The sequence below is a fragment of the Salmo salar genome, chromosome ssa20 (assembly GCF_905237065.1).
Source record: "Salmo salar chromosome ssa20, Ssal_v3.1, whole genome shotgun sequence".
In the NCBI taxonomy this organism is placed as follows: Eukaryota; Metazoa; Chordata; class Actinopteri; order Salmoniformes; family Salmonidae; genus Salmo; species Salmo salar.
Window position 1 is genome coordinate 9708477 of NC_059461.1, and position 19179 is coordinate 9727655.

General features: G+C 45.1%; 1 protein-coding gene across 1 annotated transcript in view; it reads right to left on the bottom strand.

Moving 5' to 3' along the window:
* The window catches only part of kiaa0825 (KIAA0825 ortholog), a 155282-nt gene that overhangs the window by 93373 nt on the left and 42730 nt on the right, over positions 1-19179 (bottom strand). Inside the window, exons 8-16 of the mRNA XM_014160881.2 lie at positions 18553-18830; positions 15624-15774; positions 14007-14197; positions 10289-10477; positions 9483-9602; positions 7835-7974; positions 5407-5595; positions 1485-1712; positions 853-1267 (exon numbers count right to left, since the gene is read on the bottom strand). Of these exons, the coding sequence (XP_014016356.2) occupies positions 853-1267; positions 1485-1712; positions 5407-5595; positions 7835-7974; positions 9483-9602; positions 10289-10477; positions 14007-14197; positions 15624-15774; positions 18553-18830 (1901 nt within the window). The remainder of the gene's footprint in view (positions 1-852; positions 1268-1484; positions 1713-5406; positions 5596-7834; positions 7975-9482; positions 9603-10288; positions 10478-14006; positions 14198-15623; positions 15775-18552; positions 18831-19179) is intronic.

Genomic DNA, 19179 nt, shown 5'->3' on the forward strand with positions numbered 1-19179 from the left:
AAGACAACAACATAGCATGGCAGCAGCACAATACATGCGGTGCTGCTCGTGGCAACGTCATTTTGTCGGTTAAAACTGTCATTTTGATCCCATGGATGGTCAGCCCTGGTATCCATAGCTCTGTCTGAGAATTTGAGAGTGGCAACATATCTCCAACCCATCCCTCATCTGTTTGCCAAAACAGTGGTGGGGTGTCGGTTTTGCTGTTCTTTGAATTGCAGAATGCCCCTTTAAGAAATGCCACCAATCTGAAAGGACACTTTTCTCATAGGAGGGCAAAAAGGCACCCCTAGATCCCTATCTGTGTATGTACCTGAATAGGGGCCCTTATCCTTCTACAGTGATACATTGAGCCTGATGAAAAGTGTTTTCTGTAGTCATCCGATCGTAGTTATAAGTAAACACAAAACATAGCGTGGGACTAACCACTTTCCTTGCAGGTCAACAGGAATTTATGGAAGGGTTGACTTCAGTTGCAGGTCATGTGGTTCTCTCTCAGGGCCATGCTTTTATATAATCTGCCTCAATTAATCTCGTCCTAAAATTGGCAGATTGATCATTCAACAGAATTATGTATTGGAAGATATATTGCAGTTTCAATATCAAAGCTAACGTGACTAATGATCATCTCTTTTGTTGTAATAAGTCCTGAATGGACACTGTTATATTCGAAACATCCTGAAGACTATAAAGAGAGAAATGGATAGACTGCAGCTCAGTGTTTGTCCACACAGTAGGTGTCCAGAGTTGACATCCCACCTCTTGGAGCAGAGCTTGCTGACATTCTGCAGGATAAATTAGGTTTGGTTAGGATTACAGTTAGGTTAGGATTAAGTTAGGTTGACCTCTCACCTCTCGGAGCAGAGCTTGCGGGCCTTCTGCAGCTGCATGGAGCACCACTTGGGCCTCCTCTCCTCCAGAGCCTGCAGTACCTTGTGCACAGTGGGCTTGGGCACACCCTTCTGCTGGCCCTGGCCCATGGTCCCCTGGAGGCACTCTGACAGCAGGGCCAGTCTCTCCTTGGCCCCCCGGTCCAAAGGCAAACCGCACAGCAGCTCCAGTGAGTTGGGGTCCTCCAGGCACTGGCAGAGACAGCTAAGGAGGGCCCAGAGGAGCAGGCCTGTTGAGCGCAGCTGCCGAGCATGCTGGGAAAGGTGTTTCTCTGCTGTGTGGAAGAGGAAGCGTACTGGCAGGGGGAGGGAAGCCACGGCCGAGGGCAGGTTGGTGTAGATGAAGGAGAGGGCCTGGAGGGCCAGATTCACCACACCTGAACAGACAGGAGAGACAAACCTGGGGTCAGGAAACAAAGTGTTTCAAACAATACTGAGCATGAAATAAATATGTTAATTTAGTTAATGGATAATCAATTGGGTTCCAGTGTATTAGAAGAAGAGATGCAATGCGAATATACATTTTTTGTCATCTCTAGAATTTGGTCCACACAAAAATCCAGCTCAAAGTGAGACAGTGGCGCCAGTACGTACTCTTAGCTGATTCCCTCCCCTTGGGTGTCTGAAGGGTATAGCTCCACTCCTTGGGGACTTTAGTGAGGATGTTGTCTGGGACGTCCCGTCTGAGCAGGGGGGAAAGGGGCTCCTCAGAGGCTTGCCAAGCCAGTACCATGGTGACCAGATGGCCCAGAAGGCAGTGGACAGGCTGGTTGACCACTGCCCGGATAAAGCTGATCACCACGGGGACAGGCCGCACTGAATCTAGGACAGGCCAGGACAGGACAGGGTCAGCAATCACTTTCATGACAGAGGAAGAGTAGTCGTTCTGAGTGTTCCAGAGTGCTCTTCTTCTAAATTGGCTAATGCTTATCAACCATTGTATTTAAATCAGCAACTTATCGAAACCTGGGAAATCAGGTGAGAAAACTCTGTCAATCACCGGTTATAAATCACAATTTCAGTGCCAAGGAGAGAAAGATTATTTGAGGGTGAAAAACTGAAAACAGAACAACAGATTTAAAAAGCTGAACGTTGCAACCTTTAATCTTTTGGTGCTGAGAAGTGTTTGAAACCCACTACCAGGAGAAGAGAGGTATTCTGTATCAAAGCCAGGTGGGCATTAGGTGGATACCAGCTTTGCCGAAGTCAGGCCTTTCAACGTTTTGGCCTTCAATACCCTGTACATATCAGTACCAGAACAGCAACAGTGTGCAGCTGTACGGCGCTCATAACGTTTCCACGGCATTAGCAGTAAAACAAAGAGCTACAACAGAGAGATTTAGTACAGTGCCAGGACTGGAATGCATTGAAGTCCCAGGGGAATCCTACCATCTATAACTCTCCATCCCTTCAAAACAGAAAGTAGAAAAAAACAACGTGATATAGGTCTGCTACATGGTAAAGCAAGACCTCTGTCTCCAAAACCTCAACCCGATTGTCAAAAGTCAACCCACACCCAAACCCTGTTCACAACTCAGCACTTATATAATCACTGACTACTTCAACACATAAGACTTCAACCAGCTCGAGCTGATCGTTCAGTCATTGGACATTACAGACTGTAAAGAGCACACAGAACAGTAGAGAAGTTCCCAGAGAGATGAATAGTTTGGTTCGGGGAACTCCTGTGCCCCAAAATTCAATTACACACCATCTCAGTTGGGAGGTGCATCCCAGAGCTGCAATTAAGCCAATGATAGCGGGAGACACACAGAAAGAGAGAGAGAGAGAGAGAGAGAGAGAGAGAGAGAGAGAGAGAGAGAGAGAGAGAGAGAGAGAGAGAGAGAGAGAGAGAGAGAGAGAGAGAGAGAGAGAGAGAGAGAGAGAGAGAGAGAGAGAGAGAGAGAGAGAGAGAGAGAGAGAGAGAGAGAGAGAGAGAGAGAGAGAGAGAGAGAGAGAGAGAGAGAGAGAGAGAGAGAGAGAGAGAGAGAGAGAGAGAGAGAGAGAGCACTGGGTGACATTGAGACTACAGGAGTGAATCCACCACTGTCTTCTCTCCTTCTCCCCTTCCAACCTCCTATCCAATCACCCTAATTTATGCAACAATAATTACCTCTCGCATGTGATGGAGACAAAAACTACAGCAAAAGGAGCTGGGACTCCACAGGAGCCCTGATTAAACCCAAAATCAAAGCTTTCGCCAGAGAAAAGGAAGTGTCAGGGAATAATTGCAGTCTGTGTTATTGAGCACTGAACGATTAGTAGTACGAATAGCTCGACAGGATGAACTGATGTTGGAGCGGGGCTTTTTCTATGTTTTGTAATGGAAATGACAACACGTAAACAGTCACCAGAGAGCCAGTTAAGGGAGGGTTTGCGCTATAGTTTAGGATTATTTGTACTGAGCCTCAAATTCATTTGGATAAAAGCCCACTTCGGACGTGGTGTATTCGTTACAATGGTGACGACAGTGTTTACCAATGGGCATGCACACACACTAGCACGCACACATGCACACACGCACTCACACACACCCACACACGGCCACATAACTACAAATACTTAGCGTTAACCTATATGTTGATTTGAACCTGACGTGGGTCAAATACACATGTCAAATAGTTTCATATATTTAATTTTAGGTGTGTTTTATTTAGCTTGGAGTTTGTAATTTTGGAACTATTCCATTGGTTCCGTTGTACCAGTCAAACTAAATCAATTGCAGCTCAAGCTGGCTATTTCCCAAAACGTGATGTATTTGGATCCATATCTGAACATTAGGGACCATGGCAAAGTTAGGACATACAGTTGAAGTCAAAAGCTTACATACACCTTAGCCAAATACATTTAAACTCAGTTTTTCACAATTCCTGACATTTAATCGTTGTAAATATTCCCTGTTTTAAGTTGGTTAGGATCACCACTTTATTTTAAGAATGTGATATGTCAGAATAATAGTAGAGAGAATGATTTATTTCAGCTTTTATTTATTTCATCACATTCCCAGTGGGTCAGAAGTTTACATACACTCAATTAGTATTTGATAGCATTGCCTTTAAATTGTTTAACTTGGGTCAAATGTTTTGGGTAGCCTTCCACAAGCTTCCACAATAAGTTGGGTGAATTTTGGCCCATTCCTCTTGACAGAGCTGGTGTAACTGAGTCAGGTTTGTAGGCCTCCTTGATCGCACACGCTCTTTCAGTTCTGCCCACAAATTTTCTATAGGATTGAGGTCAGCGCTTTGCGATGGCCACTCCAAAACCTTGACATTGTTGTCTTTAAGCCATTTTGCAACAATTTTGGAAGTATGTTTGGGGTCATTGTCCATTTGGAAGACCCATTTGCGAGCAAGCTTTAACTTCCTGACTGACGTCTTGAGATGTTGCTTCAATATATCCACATAATTCTCCTTCCTCATGTTGCCATCTATTTTGTGAAGTGCACCAGTCCCTCCTGCAGCAAAGCACCCCCACAACATGATGCTGCCACTCCCGTCCTTCACGGTTGGGATGGTGTTCTTCGGCTTGCAAGCCTCCCCCTTTTTCCTCCAAACATAACAATGGTCATTATGGCCAAACAGTTCTATTTTTGTTTCATCAGACCAGAGGACATTTCTCCAAAAAGTACGATCTTTGTCCCCATGTGCAGTTGCAAACTGTAGTCTGGCTTTTTTTATGGCGATTTTGGAGCAGTGGCTTCTTCCTTGCTGAGCGGCATTTCAGGTTATCAATATAGGACTCGTTTTACTCTGGATGGATATAGATACTTTTCTACCTGTTTCCTCCAGCATCTTCACAAGGTCCTTTGGTGTTGTTCTGGGATTGATTTGCACTTTTCGCACCAAAGTACGTTCATCTCTAGGAGACAGTACGCGTCTCCTTCCTGAGCGGTATGCCGGCTGAGTTGTCCCATGGTGTTTATACTTGCGTACTATTGTTTGTACAGATGAACGTGGTACCTTCAGGTGTTTGGAAATTGCTCCCAAGGATGAACCAGAGGTCTTCGTTTGATTTCCCCATGATGTCAAGCAAAGAGGCACTGAGTTTGAATGTAGGCCTTGAAATACATCCACAGGTACACCTCCATTCGACTCAAATTATGTAAATTAGAGTATCAGAAGCTTCTAAAGCCATGACATCATTTTCTGGAATTTTCCAAGCTTTTTAAAGGAACAGTCAACTTAGTGTATGTAAACTTCTGACCCACTGGAATTGTGATACAGTGAATTATAAGTGAAATAATAATATGTCTGTAAACAAAGTAGATGTCCTAACTGACTTGCCAAAACTATAGTTTAGCAAGACATGTGGAGTGGTTGAAAAACGAGTTTTAATGACTCCAACGTAAGTATATGTAAACTTCCGTCTTCAACTGTAGGTTTCTTCAGTGCGTTTCTTTGGAAACGCAGTCTGTATCCTGCATTGTGTGCTCTTGAGTGCCTACAGTACAGTGCACTCCAGTGTAAAATACAGGTTCTGTTAAATACAGGTTCTATCAACAATGAGGTTTGAGTACCTGCCAGGCTGTATAGATAGTCCCATAAGTGTCCTCTGTCAAAGTAAGTCTCCAGGGCCAGAGTCAGGGCTTTGGGGAAATTGTTCAGAGAGCTGAGCACGTTGTACATAGCCTCCATAAACTCATCTCCAGCATCGCTCTTCACAGGAGACACAGCATCAGCATCTGCCTCCTCCTCCATGCAGAAATCTGAAAAGATAGTCCTCTTTTAGGAAAAGTTGAAGTGACAGACACACATAAAATGCCAAGTACAATAGTGAAACCCAAGCATTCAAACACGTTTGGGAGTGTGAGTCAGTTTTGAATGGGGTCTCTTCAGCTGCAATATGTGGCCGTGCACTGCTAACCTTCCATTTCAACCTTAGCCGTCATGATACAGAACATTCCCCAGCTGCACCTTCGAGGTGGGGGCTGAGGAGAGGTGGAAATAAAGCAATATCAAAAGCGTCAAGTGAGAAAATATCTCAAGGCTGTCCAAACTGGGACACGCCAACGAAAGGTAACAAAATAACTATTGGCATAGAAAATACACACCCACACATCTTTAGTGAAACTATACAATAACAACTGAATGCCCAAGCCTCTTGTGGATGAATATCTAGTAGATGGAAGGCAGGAAATAAGTAGGAACACGTTCTGCCAGGATGTCCTTGTGGGGGTCGCTGCAGGCATGGTGTGGTGAGGGTTGTGGGTGGGGGTGGGCGGTGGGGGTAGGGGCCGAGGGGGAAGGGGATCATCTGTGTTCCTCCAGTGGCACAGGTCCAGAGGCCGTCCGTCAGTCTGTTTTGTGGGAGATGACAGGTATTTGAATAGGAGGCCGAATGCAACGCAACTCTCAATGAGCGGGCCCTTTGATGGAAGGCAGGGAGCTGTTTGCGTTCCCCCTTGACAAATGTTGGACTGTTTTAAAATGACAGGCCTAAATTACCTGCCGCATTAAGGGACGCAGGGGCCCTAATATCACCCGGCTTAATAAGAAGCCAGGAAGCCCATCGCCGCTCAACCACTGATGGGAATTGATTTCCTTTCTGGTTTTTTTCTCCCGACGCGGCACAAAAAAAGTGGTCAAACATCCTTTGACCTACAATCACTCTATTACACTGCATTATGTGGATAATGCTGCCGCCTTGTAGTCTGTCGGCCTGGTAATTGGTCCTTAAGGAGAGGGCGCGTGGTGATAGCGCCATGCCCACTGTCGAGGGGAAAGGGGGGACTTATATTAATTTCCACTTGGGGTGCTGAAGAGCATGGCAGGTTAACTAGACACCTTTTAATAATTATCCCATTATGGAGCCTGAGATGAGTTATGATAGATAGACTACTGTTCCATCTCTGAGGAGTCTCTCTCTCTCTCTCTCTCTCTCTCTCTCTCTCTCTCTCTCTCTCTCTCTCTCTCTCTCTCTCTCTCTCTCTCTCTCTCTCTCTCTCTCTCTCTCTCTCTCTCTCTCTCTCTCTCTCTCTCTCTCTCTCTCTCTCTCTCTCTCTCTCTCTCTCTCTCTGTAATTGGAAGCAGACACAGTGTGTGATGATAATAAAACAGTCCCGTGTATAAAGCTGCTCATTTACAGAGAGGACCTAGCGTAGCAGAAACCCCTGCCCGGCCTGCTGCTGCGCGAGAGGACAGACCCACCTATCAGAGAGCAGTTAAGGCAGCAGTGGCTGCTGAGAGTTGGGACAAGGAGGATGGCCGGGTTTGTCTGGTTCCTCTTAATTAGCTGGTCTCCGAGGTAGACTTCGGTGTGGTGGCGATGTTGATTTACGACGGCGCAGTGCAGGCCCGGGCGACGGTGGGGAGAAATGCTAGCTAGCTGCCGTCGTCTTAGAAGGCTGGCGTTGTTATTAATGAGGTCGCTTTAATGTGAATGAATGTGCAAGTGCACAACAGTCTTTAAAGGTTACACTTTCCCAACGTGGAGAGAGGAGAAGGAGATGTTTAAAGGTCAGTGTGTGAGCTCAGATTAGCCCTGTTGGGTGTTTATTACGGCTCTCTATTGATTTAGTCAGGATGATGAAGGCCCTGATGATGATGAGGAGGATGATGAGAACTCCATAAAACAAATGGGCTCCATCCAAAGATGTTCAGGCACTGCACAGCCCATCCATAGATGTGATTAGTTCCATTGGGGCCCTGGGCACAGATTACATTTTAAAGGAATCATAACCAAAGTGAACCCTATCCTACCCATGGGCCTCTGGGAAGGGAGGGCTTGTCTTTGGTTTCACTTTGCCTAATAAAGATCTAACACATGAATAAAAAAATATATCATATTTGGGAGAATGAAGAGTTTGTGCAACCAACAAAACAACAACATAACATCTCAGAAAATTGTGTTGGATATCGGACTCATTTTTCATTTTCAATCACCTTTCCCAGGTGTGTGTGGTGCAACGAGCAGGTTGTTAGAGTATTTCCATCAGAATGTCTTACGGGAGTGTTCCAGGAGGACTCGCAGCAGGTGACAGTCTCTGTGCAGGATGGCGGTCAGCAGCAACCTGGGACTGCATCTCGGGTCAGAGGTCAGCAGCCTCAGCTGGCACTCGGAGGTCGCTTCGTCCGCCAGGCCCTCCCTTCAACCGAGACAGTCACAGGACAGACCGACAGGAGAAACGGTGGCGGGAGAAACAACACACAACAACAGTGACAGATCTGCAGCGTCGGGTAACTGGAATGATAGAAAGCAGTCCATTCAGACAAGGGAGGACACGCGTCCGTGAACCGCAAATATACTGTTATGATAAAGCAACTTCCTTGAATGTCAGTTCCTCCCCTACCAGATTAGTCCGCAAATGCCTTCATGCTCGCTTACTTAGAGTGTGCACCAGGAAGGAATTACATTTAATCTTGGCCAGCTCAAAGCAAATGAACATTTGGGGAGAAGCCAAATACATAAATATACAGCATAACCCTCTCTGTATTTTGTAGAACCATGAGGTTGCAGCCAGCTGGGTGTAATGAGGCATGTCCTTGGAGTTTGCGTGTTGAGTGTGCATGTGTGTGAATGTGTGAGTGTGCGTGTGAGTGCGCCCGGGCCGTGTGTTGTATACGTCTCAATAAAAAGCTGATAAAGGGCAGGAAAAAGTAGGCGGAGGAAGGGGGAGGGAAAGTTAGCCATCCTGTTCCAGCCAAAACGCGAGAGCGTGGTGCACCCTGCTGCTGGAGTGAGGAACACTATACCTTCACCTGACGGCGCAATTTATGATGTCACTGGGGCTGCAAATCCAGGAGAGATCCTCCCTTAACTGCTGTGATAAATCTGACCAGCTACGGTGCAGGGTCGGCTTCCAGTGTCAAAACAGAGAGCTCCACACTTTTGATTGGCCGTAATGCTACTTGATTTATCGACGTGCTTTGTGTTTTTATTGTTGTTTTATTTAATAATCATCACAGTCGGTTTATGTGAGGAGTTGAGTTGAGGGAAGGTCTGGTTACAGGGCCCAGCCATGGAAGGACCTGTGGATTTGGCCAGGGAACCGCAGCACAGCAAGGCACCCTGCCATCGCTGAACATGAGGAAAATAAAGAAGGTCATAAATGTAAACTCATTTCAACTCTCAGGGAGTATGGCAGGGGTTGAGGGGAGGGGGTGATTTGTGCTCTCTAAGCCTGCGATGACATCACCCAAGAGTAAGGGTGGTGAGGGGTGGGGGCAGTATGGGGCGAGGGCGGAGAGTGACTGAGTGCACCTTCACGGGTCAGAAAAGTCCTTCCCAAACCCCCAAACACGAACGCATGCACGCACACAACCCACCCCTCTTCCCACTCCGAAACAGTCGTCTCTGTTCACACCCCTCAGTGAAAAACCCCCTCAGCAGCCATTAACAAAAACACAGTGTGTGTAGTAGCACTATTGCTTCCCACCTCGACTTCTTTACCTGCATCTGTGTTGTATTACAGTCCCTGGGTAAGACTGGGGCCCTCACAAAGACAACGCCCTAGCAGAGTAAAGTAGGAGCTTTTTATGCAGACTACCTGGCCCTAACTCAGCACACATATGGTGCTTGACATATGGTCCTTGGGCCGTGGTGGGTATACTCTCCGCGTGTAAGAGTTTGAGCGAGTGTGCGTATGCTACGTACCGTGCTGCCTGCTGGGTGAACAGGCCAGGGTGGATGGCACTGAGCCAGTGTATGCCAGGGCTGCCTGGGGAATGGGCCAGAGCTGGCGCAGAGCCCTCTCCAGGTCTGTCCTGGAAAGTCCTGAGGGATATGACACATAGCCATCAGAATACAGCATATCAGCCCTATGTGTCCTTTGCATATGCCGTGACTGTGTATGGACCTCAGAACAGCCTCATTTCGTCAGGGCATGGACTCTACAAGGTATCGAAAGCGTTCCACAAGGTCGCTGGCCCATGTTGACTCCAATGCTTCCCACAGATGTGTCAAGTTGACTGGATGTCCTTTGGGTGGTGGACCATTCTTGATGCACACGGGAAACTGTTCTGCGTGAAAAACCCAGCAGCGTTGCAGTTCTTGACACAAACCGGTCCCCTTCATCTACACTGATTTAAGTGGATTTAACAGGCGACATCAATAAGGGATCATAGCTTTCACCTGGATTCACCTGGTCAGTCTATGTCATGGAAGGAGTGTTTTGTACACTCAGTGTACAGCAGATGGTGGTTGAACTGATGGTGTCGCGGTATGACACCCTGTGTAAAGAGTGGTCTGTTGCAACAAAGCCAGGTTAATCTTACCATGCTGCAGTAATGTACATTAACATAGGTTTATGATGTCAGAGTGAACCCCTGGGACTAAGCGGCTGTTTAAATGACGACAGTTCCCAGAGGTTTGAGGTTGGTAAAAGGCAGACAGTATGCGCTACAGCTGATTGAATAGTGCGGCCAGTGTGAGAGATCAGATGTCAGAGGCTGTGTCTGTACCAGTAGAGCTGAGGCAGGGGTGCGGTCACGACGACCAGCGTGGTCAGGAGCTGGTCACACAGGCTGTGGATTGAGGCGACCCAGACGCAGCCCGCCACCGACGTCTCTGACTGCGCCAGCGCCTCGGGCCGCTCACACACACTCCACATGAGCTGCTCCACACACAGCAGCACCACCGTGATGTCACACCTGGGGGAGGGGGGAGGGGGGGGGGGAGGGGTTAGACACTACACAGAGCATCCCTAACTCTCATCAGGCATGACATCATTAAATGACAGCATGGTTGGCGAGCCAGATGAAACCTCCTGCTGAGTTTATGACAGGACAGTTACGGGCCTGAGGCCTTCGCTCTACTAAGTAAAAAAAATGGCCTCTTTCATGTCCAAAAAGCAGTAAATCTGTTTCCTCAATTGGTTGTAGGGCTTTTATTGGACTATTTCTTCACGGGAGCCAAATCTGTCATCACCGTTCTAAGTTTGACGGACAGCATTCCTAAGTGTGTCTTAGTGTAATCATGTGAGGGTTGTGAGTTGCAGCAGAGATAGACAGAGGAACCCTACACTTCCTCTCTCTCTTTGGGATGCCTGTATGTAACACAGTGCAAGCACACACACACACACACACACACACACACACACACACACACACACACACACACACACACACACACACACACACACACACACACACACACACACACACACACACACACACACACAGCACACAAGCACACAAGCCCTCTCTCCCAACACTCTAATTCATGGACGACCTGCACATTGTCATCCGTCAGCGGTGATGTGAGGCAGTTGTGGACTGAAGGCCTCAGCATGTGTTCAGGGTGTGTTTAGTATGTGTTAATGCAGCGTTCAGTCCCCCACGTCAAGCCCAAGAGGAATACTTTGGAACTGAGCCTAACCCTAACACTACAACACTAACAACACAAACAAAACCAACACCACAAACAACAACACTAACAACACCAACAATACGATCAACACCAACAACACCAACAGCACAAACAACAACACTAACAACACTAACAACATGATCAACACCAACAACACCAACTAACAAACAACAACACTAACAACACTAACAATACTAACCACACGATCAACACCAACAACACCAACAGCACAAACAACAACACTAACAACACTAACAACATGATCAACACCAATAACACCAACAGCACAAACAACAACACTAACAACACTAACAATACTAACCACACGATCAACACCAACAACACCAACAGCACAAACAATACTAACAATACTAACAACACTAATAATACTAACAACACCAACAACACTAACAAAACTAACAGCACAAACAACACTAACAACACAAACAACACTAACAGCACAAACAACACTAACAACACAAACAACACTAACAATACTAACAACACCAAGACCAACAATACTAACAATACTAACAACACTAACAACACTAACAACACTAACAAAACGAACAACACTAACAATACTAACAATACTAACAACACTAACAACACTAATAATACTAACAACACCAACAACACTAACAAAACTAACAGCACAAACAACACTAACAACACAAACAACACTAACAGCACAAACAACACTAACAACACAAACAACACTAACAATACTAACAACACCAAGACCAACAATACTAACAACACTAACAACACTAACAACACTAACAACACTAACAAAACGAACAACACTAACAATACTAACAATACTAACAACACTAACAAAACTAACAACACCAACAATACTAACAATACTAACAATACTAACAACACTAACAAAACTAACAACACTAACAAAACTAACAACACCAACAATACTAACAACACTAACAATACTAACAACACTAACAACACGAACAATACTAACACAAACAACACCAACAACACTAACACAAACAACACCAACAGCACAAAAAACAACACTAACAATACTAACCACACGATCAACACCAACAGCACAAACAATACTAACAATACTAACAACACTAATAATACTAACAACACCAACAACACTAACAAAACTAACAGCACAAACAACACTAACAACACAAACAACACTAACAACACTAACAATACTAACCACACGATCAACACCAACAACACCAACAGCACAAACAATACTAAGAATACTAACAACACTAACAACACCAACAACACTAACAAAACTAACAGCACAAACAACACTAACAACACTAACAGCACAAACAACACTAACAACACCAACAACACCAAGACCAACAATACTAACAACACTAACAAAACTAACAACACCAACAATACTAACAATACTAAAAACACGAACAATACTAACAACACTAACAATACTAACAACACCACCAACACCAAGACCAACAATACTAACAACACTAACAACACCAACAATACTAACAATACTAAAAACACTAACAATACTAACAACACCAACAACACTAACACAACTAACAGCACAAAAAACAACACTAACAACACAAACAACACAAAAAACACCAACAATAGTAACAATACTAACAACACTAACGACACCAAGAACACCAAGAACACTAACAATACTAACAACACTAACAGCACTAACAATACTAACAATACTAACAACACCAACAACACCAATAATACTAACAATACTAACAATACTAACAACACTAATACTTCTAACAATGCCAACACCACTAACACTACTAACACTACTAACACTACTAACAACACTAACATCACTAACAATACTAACAACACTAACAATACTAACAATACTAACAGTACTATGAACACTAACAATACTTGCAACCCTATCAACACTAATACTTCTAACAATACCAACACCACTAACACTACTAACAACACTAACAATACTAACAACACTAACAATACTAACATCACTAACAATACTAGCATCACTAACAATTCTAACAACACTAACAATTCTAACAACACTAACAATACTATCAGCACCAATAACACTAACAATAATAACACCACTAACACTACAAACAATACTAACACTACTAACAATACTAACACTACTAACAATACTTCCACCACTAACTATACTAACAATAATAAAAACACTAACACTACAAACAACGCAAACAATACCAACAATACTAACAATACTAACACTACTATCAGCCCTAACACCGATAATGCCACTAACACTACTAACAATACTAACAATACTAACACTACTATCAGCCCTAACACCGATAATGCCACTAACACTACTAACAATACTAACAATACTAGCACTAGTAACACTACTAACAACACTAACACTGCTAACACCACTAGCAATACTAACAATACTAACACCACAAACAACACTAACACTGCTAAAAGCACTAACACTGCTAACACCACTAGCAATACTAACAATACTAACAACACAAACAATACAAACAACACTAACAACACTAGCAAAACTAGCAATACTAACAATACTAACACTACTAACAATACTAACAATACTAACACCACAAACAACACTAACAACACTAACAACACAAACAACACTAACAATAGAAACAACACTAACAACACCAACAACACTAACAATAATGTGTGTGTGTATATGAGTGTATGTATGCACTCATATATGTGTGTGTGTGTGTGTGTGTGTGTGTGTGTGTGTGTGTGTGTGTGTGTGTTGCTGTATGCATATGTGCACGTGTGTGTGGGGAAGCCCTGCCTCATACCATACTGTACCTGATCTGCAGGTGCCTCTTGTAGGAGGGCCGTGCCCTGGAGTACCTCTGCACCAGAACCTGCAGACTCTCACTGGTCACCTGAGCCAGCACGTCCCGCCCCACAGAGCCCGGCACAGCCAACCACAGGTCAGTACGCAGCCCAGTCAGGAAGTAGTGCCACATCTGCACTGAGAATGAACACCTATCACCCTGCAGAGAGAGAGAGAGAGAGAGAGAGAGAGAGACAGTGCTGTCAACACATAGAAGGCCCCATGGTCACACCACCTGCACTCTGCACCTGGGCTCCTGTTCCCCTATGTGACTAAAGACTGCTTTCATGCCCTGATCAGTGGAAGGCATCACAGACAAGGGGAACAGTCTAGAATATCACTAAACACACACACACACACACACACACACACACACACACACACACACACACACACACACACACACACACACACACACACACACACACACACACACACACAGATGTTCACACACACACACACACACAGCACACACACACACACACACACACACACACACACACACACACACACACACACACACACACACACACACACACACACACAGAGATGCTCAGGCACACGCATGCACACACACTGAAATTAGATGACAGAAAGATGAATGGTTTTTACATCGGGTCAAAGAAATGTTGTAAAAGAACAGAGAGAGAGGTGGAGAGCGAGAGAGAGAGAGACATAATGAGAGAGGCTGGTTTCCTGTCTCTAATTGCTTTCAGACAAGGGTGGGGAAACAGTCCTACAGTTGGTGTTGTGACCAAAGAGAGATTATTAACAACATGTTCGACATCTAGTAATGATCTCAACCCTCTCTTCCCCCTCCTCCCCCCAAGCCAATCATTAGGGATTGTCTCTGGACAGAGAGCATGACCATACGTCCGGGATTAAGACTCCATCCTCTGCCTCTGGACCCAACAGACCCCCCTGAATTACAATCTGTACCAGGACCAAGAGGAAGTGCACATGTGGCTGAGACTTGTCTGTGGCTGGGCCTGGCCAGGTTCTGGGTCTTGGTACTGGGTCTGGGCCGGAAGAGCTAAGCTGCCTCCCCTGAGCTCCAGGATCCAGGACAGACAGAAGAAAACACACCTGCACACAGCAGGCCTGTCTGACCTCAGTGACCGGGAATGGAGGGAGAGGGAGGGAGTGGGCGAGGGAGGGAGGGAGGGGGTTCTGGGTTGGTTTAGGGGGCATAGGTATGGGAGGACAGGGGCTCCAGCAGCCCTGTTTCCAGATGGTCACAGTGCAGACGCCTCGATCCCACCAGCCCTCAGGGAAGCACAGGAGCCCCAGATGTGCTGGGAGAGCTGAGAGTGGAGCCCTGAGTTTGGGGGCGGGAGGGGAAGGGGGTGCTAATAGCGTAAAGAGTGCATTTTGGGAATACATCTAAAGAGAGAGAGCTCTTCATATTTGTAGCGACAAAAAAAACCAACCTTGAATAGACATACAACAAACACAAAAAAACACTACAAGACTCCATTACTCTCTCTTGCTGACAAATACTAGCAGAGAACGTCCATTAGCACAAAGAGCATTACCGAAAAGCTTGCTACAGTAGAGTACCATGCAGTAATTGTGGTCTAGCTCACCTCGTAGAAGGGTTTGGGGTCAGCCCAGTGGTGGCTCTCTGCGTCTTGCAGGATAGTGCTGGTGCACACCTGGACACAGTAGCTAGCCAGCTGCTCTCTCAGGCCCTCCGTCACATCCTGGTACCTCTGGATGGGCAGCAGTGTCATGGGCCTGCAGGGCCACAAACAACATACGTACAGGAATACCTTTTAACAGGATTGCACAGGGGCCAAAGAAAGGGGAAGGGGGTCAGGGAGGGAGGGGGAAGTTCAAGAGAATAGGGGGTGAGGGGCCACAAGGCAGGTGAATGGCGGGCGCATGAGGGAAGAGGTAGGGCACATGGGCAAGCAGGGCACTTTGAGGAGGGATACGTGGAGTGCAGTGGCCAAAGGGGTACTAGGAGGTAAACAAATCTGCCAGATGTATTCACAAATGGCTGTGATTAGAACCACTCCATCATTTCCCTCCTTTCCTTCTCTCTTAGCCCCTCCCCCTTTAAACAACCCACCCCCTTCCCTCCAAACTCTCTCCATCTTGCTCCCCAGCCCTCTCTGTCAGCGCTAGGCCGCACAGACTCTCTGTAGCCTTCTCCCTCTCCTCTGCCTTTACCCTTTGGCTCAGTTTGAGAGGCAACATCTGTTTTCCAACCAACACATCTCCTCCATTACACCAGACAGACGAACGGACGGTGCAGTCAGGCCATCGCTCGCACACAGATATGCAGATTCTTTACAACTCAATTACAGAGTTTTAGTACCTTTGGCAGTGCTCTGACAATCTCCCTTGGCTGAGAAACTACACTGGACATCAATAAATCCCAAAGAATATTTAGGAAAATATGTCTGGTGAACCCCCTGGCTTTTTATGGCTTTCTGCTTGTTTTAAATCTTTGTTGTCATGGAGGTGCAGTTTTCTATTATCCATGACCAGGGTTGGGGAGTAAACAAAAAATGGTAACTGTAATCCATTATGTTAAATATTGTAATCAGATTACAGGTACTTTAGAAAAACTAGATGATTACTTTGAGGATTACTTTTAAATTCAGAAAGGATGTTTTCAAAAAAAATATCTTTGACACTCCTCTGTTTTCTCAATGACATTCAAACCAGCATTGAAAAAAGGTGCAAGTTTAAGTTTGAGCGAGTCTGACCACAAGACAGAGACCACTATGTGTTTGATGGATCGCGGGAAAAGAGCAGGAATAGGCTTTTGTAGGCTCCATTCCAAGCTATGTCTTCCAATGGTGCGACTGCTGTCGGCATCCAAAGATTATCCAACTTGAATAAACGCTTGGAGGTAAGGATGACAGTAGTGGTGTAGTCTACGATGATACGGATATCACTTATTATTGATATCTACGTAGCGCGTTGATGTGAATCACACTGCTGCGCTCTCGTTTAGCTATTTGCACCGTATGGATTGTGGCTGTTGTGGATGGCTGATCACAAATCTAAATGTTTATTTCAAACCAGTAATGGTTGAATTCAAGATGTTTACCCTGCCTATCAATCATTGTTTTTTAACCAGTGAACAGCCAGTGAAAAATGCGCTCTTGCAACAGCTGCACAGTGCGGATCCCAGCCAATGGAATAAAAGATGACCTTTTATTGCTCATTCTAATTAATGCTGATAAAAATTAAAAATACATCCATAGGCCTAATGGACACATGCTCAAACTCGTACACTCTTAATAGACTTCAAGGGACAACCCGTAATTGCTACATCCTTTTTTGGACTATACATCAATGGATATATCCATAGATTCTTGAAGAATATAACTTGTAAATGCCTCATAAGCTTAGTTCAACTGTCATACTCCATGAGAACCCGAAACATAAACTGTTTTTTTTCTCCAATATTTGTAAACATTGTAAATGTAAACAAACACTGTATAGCCTCATAACATGGTTAAAACTATACTTTTTATATAATCGATGGCCAGTCCTTGCATCCATAGCTCTGTCTATTCATCTGAGAGTGGTTATATTTCTCCAGGCCCATCCCTCATCTTTTTACCAAAAGAGAGGCTGGGCGACCATTTTGTTATTGTTTCATCTGTGGATTTGCCCTTTAAACAGCTGCATATTATCAAGATATCAAAGTTTCACCAACAAAATGGTAAACAAAAGGCCTATAGCAAATGCAGCATATGGCATTCATTTTTCACATGTAAATAGCACTTTTCAGTGGTGCTTAAAGCAACCATTCCATGAGTGCAGCATTTATTTTTCAACTCGAATCAATGAGCCCAATCAGTCCTCCATGACAATAGAGTAGGGTTGGCTAATAAATCCTTCGTTTTGGGGTCATGCTCAGGTAAAACAATTTGGCTAATCTATACTTCCATATTTCCAAGTCCTATTCTTGAAGATCAAGGGGCATAACATTTATTGGAATGACTGGAATTCTGATAGACTTTCGTTTTTAATGTAAAGACATAATTTAATTGTATTATATGTAGTAGAAAGCACCTCTTGCACTGAGATGCAGTGCCTTAGACCTCTGCACCACTCGGGAGCACACATAACCAAACCCTGAATTAAAATGTAACATTCATATATGGCCAGCTATGTAAACTTTAACATTGATTTATCCTGCAATAGATGTCGTTCAATTGGTAACATACATTTTTGTCTTCTTCTAATGCCTCTTGAGGGGAAAGTCATCTAAAAGTAACTGCACGTAATCAGATTACGTTACTGAGTTTGGGTAACCCAAAAGTTACGTTAATGATTACAATTTTGGACAGGTAACTAGTAACTGTAACAGATTACATTTAGAATGTAACCTACCCAACCCTGGCTATGACACAGGGTTGTAGTGATTATGTAACTGAGAAGGGAGTTGGAAGGTGGACTGTTGAACAAGGGGAGTGGGTGGTGTTTAATACAACTATTATGCTCTTGTGTGTGGAAACAAACAGAGGTACACAGTCTAAACAGACTCACACTCTGGCTGCAGTGGTGTTAGTCTCTCTGAGTTGGGCCTCATAGTGGCACAGCCGTTGGTGGATGTACATACTGGTGCCCAGCAGAGCAATCAGGTTCTTCAAGGGGGCAGCAGAGGGCACCTCCCCTGCCCGTTCCTCCACACGGCCCAAGATGGCAGACGTGACCCAGGCACACACCTCCACGAAGCTGCAGCGCACCTCCAGGAGGGCGGCATCGCCACACGCCTCCGCCAGGGGCAGGAGGGCATCACACTCCCCCATGATGTCGCCACAGAACTAGACAGAGAGGAACAGAGCGGGGATGGATGAGAGCCAAGCCAACGAGAGAGAGAGAAAGGGAGAGAGAGAGTGACAGCATAGACATGAGGTGCCTCTCAGTAAAGGCATGCTATAAACTACAATACGTCTCAATCCCCTTTGTTTCTCTTCTTTTACACTCCCATCTTATCCATGCCCCTAACTGAAAGGTCAAGGTCCAAAGCTATAGAGGTCACAGGTGGCACCTTCATTTGGGGAGGACGGGCTCTTAGTTATGGCCGGAACGTAATAAATGGAACGCCATCGAACAGATTGAACACATAGTTTGTGTAGAAAGACAGTGTCAAATGAATCCACATTACAGAGC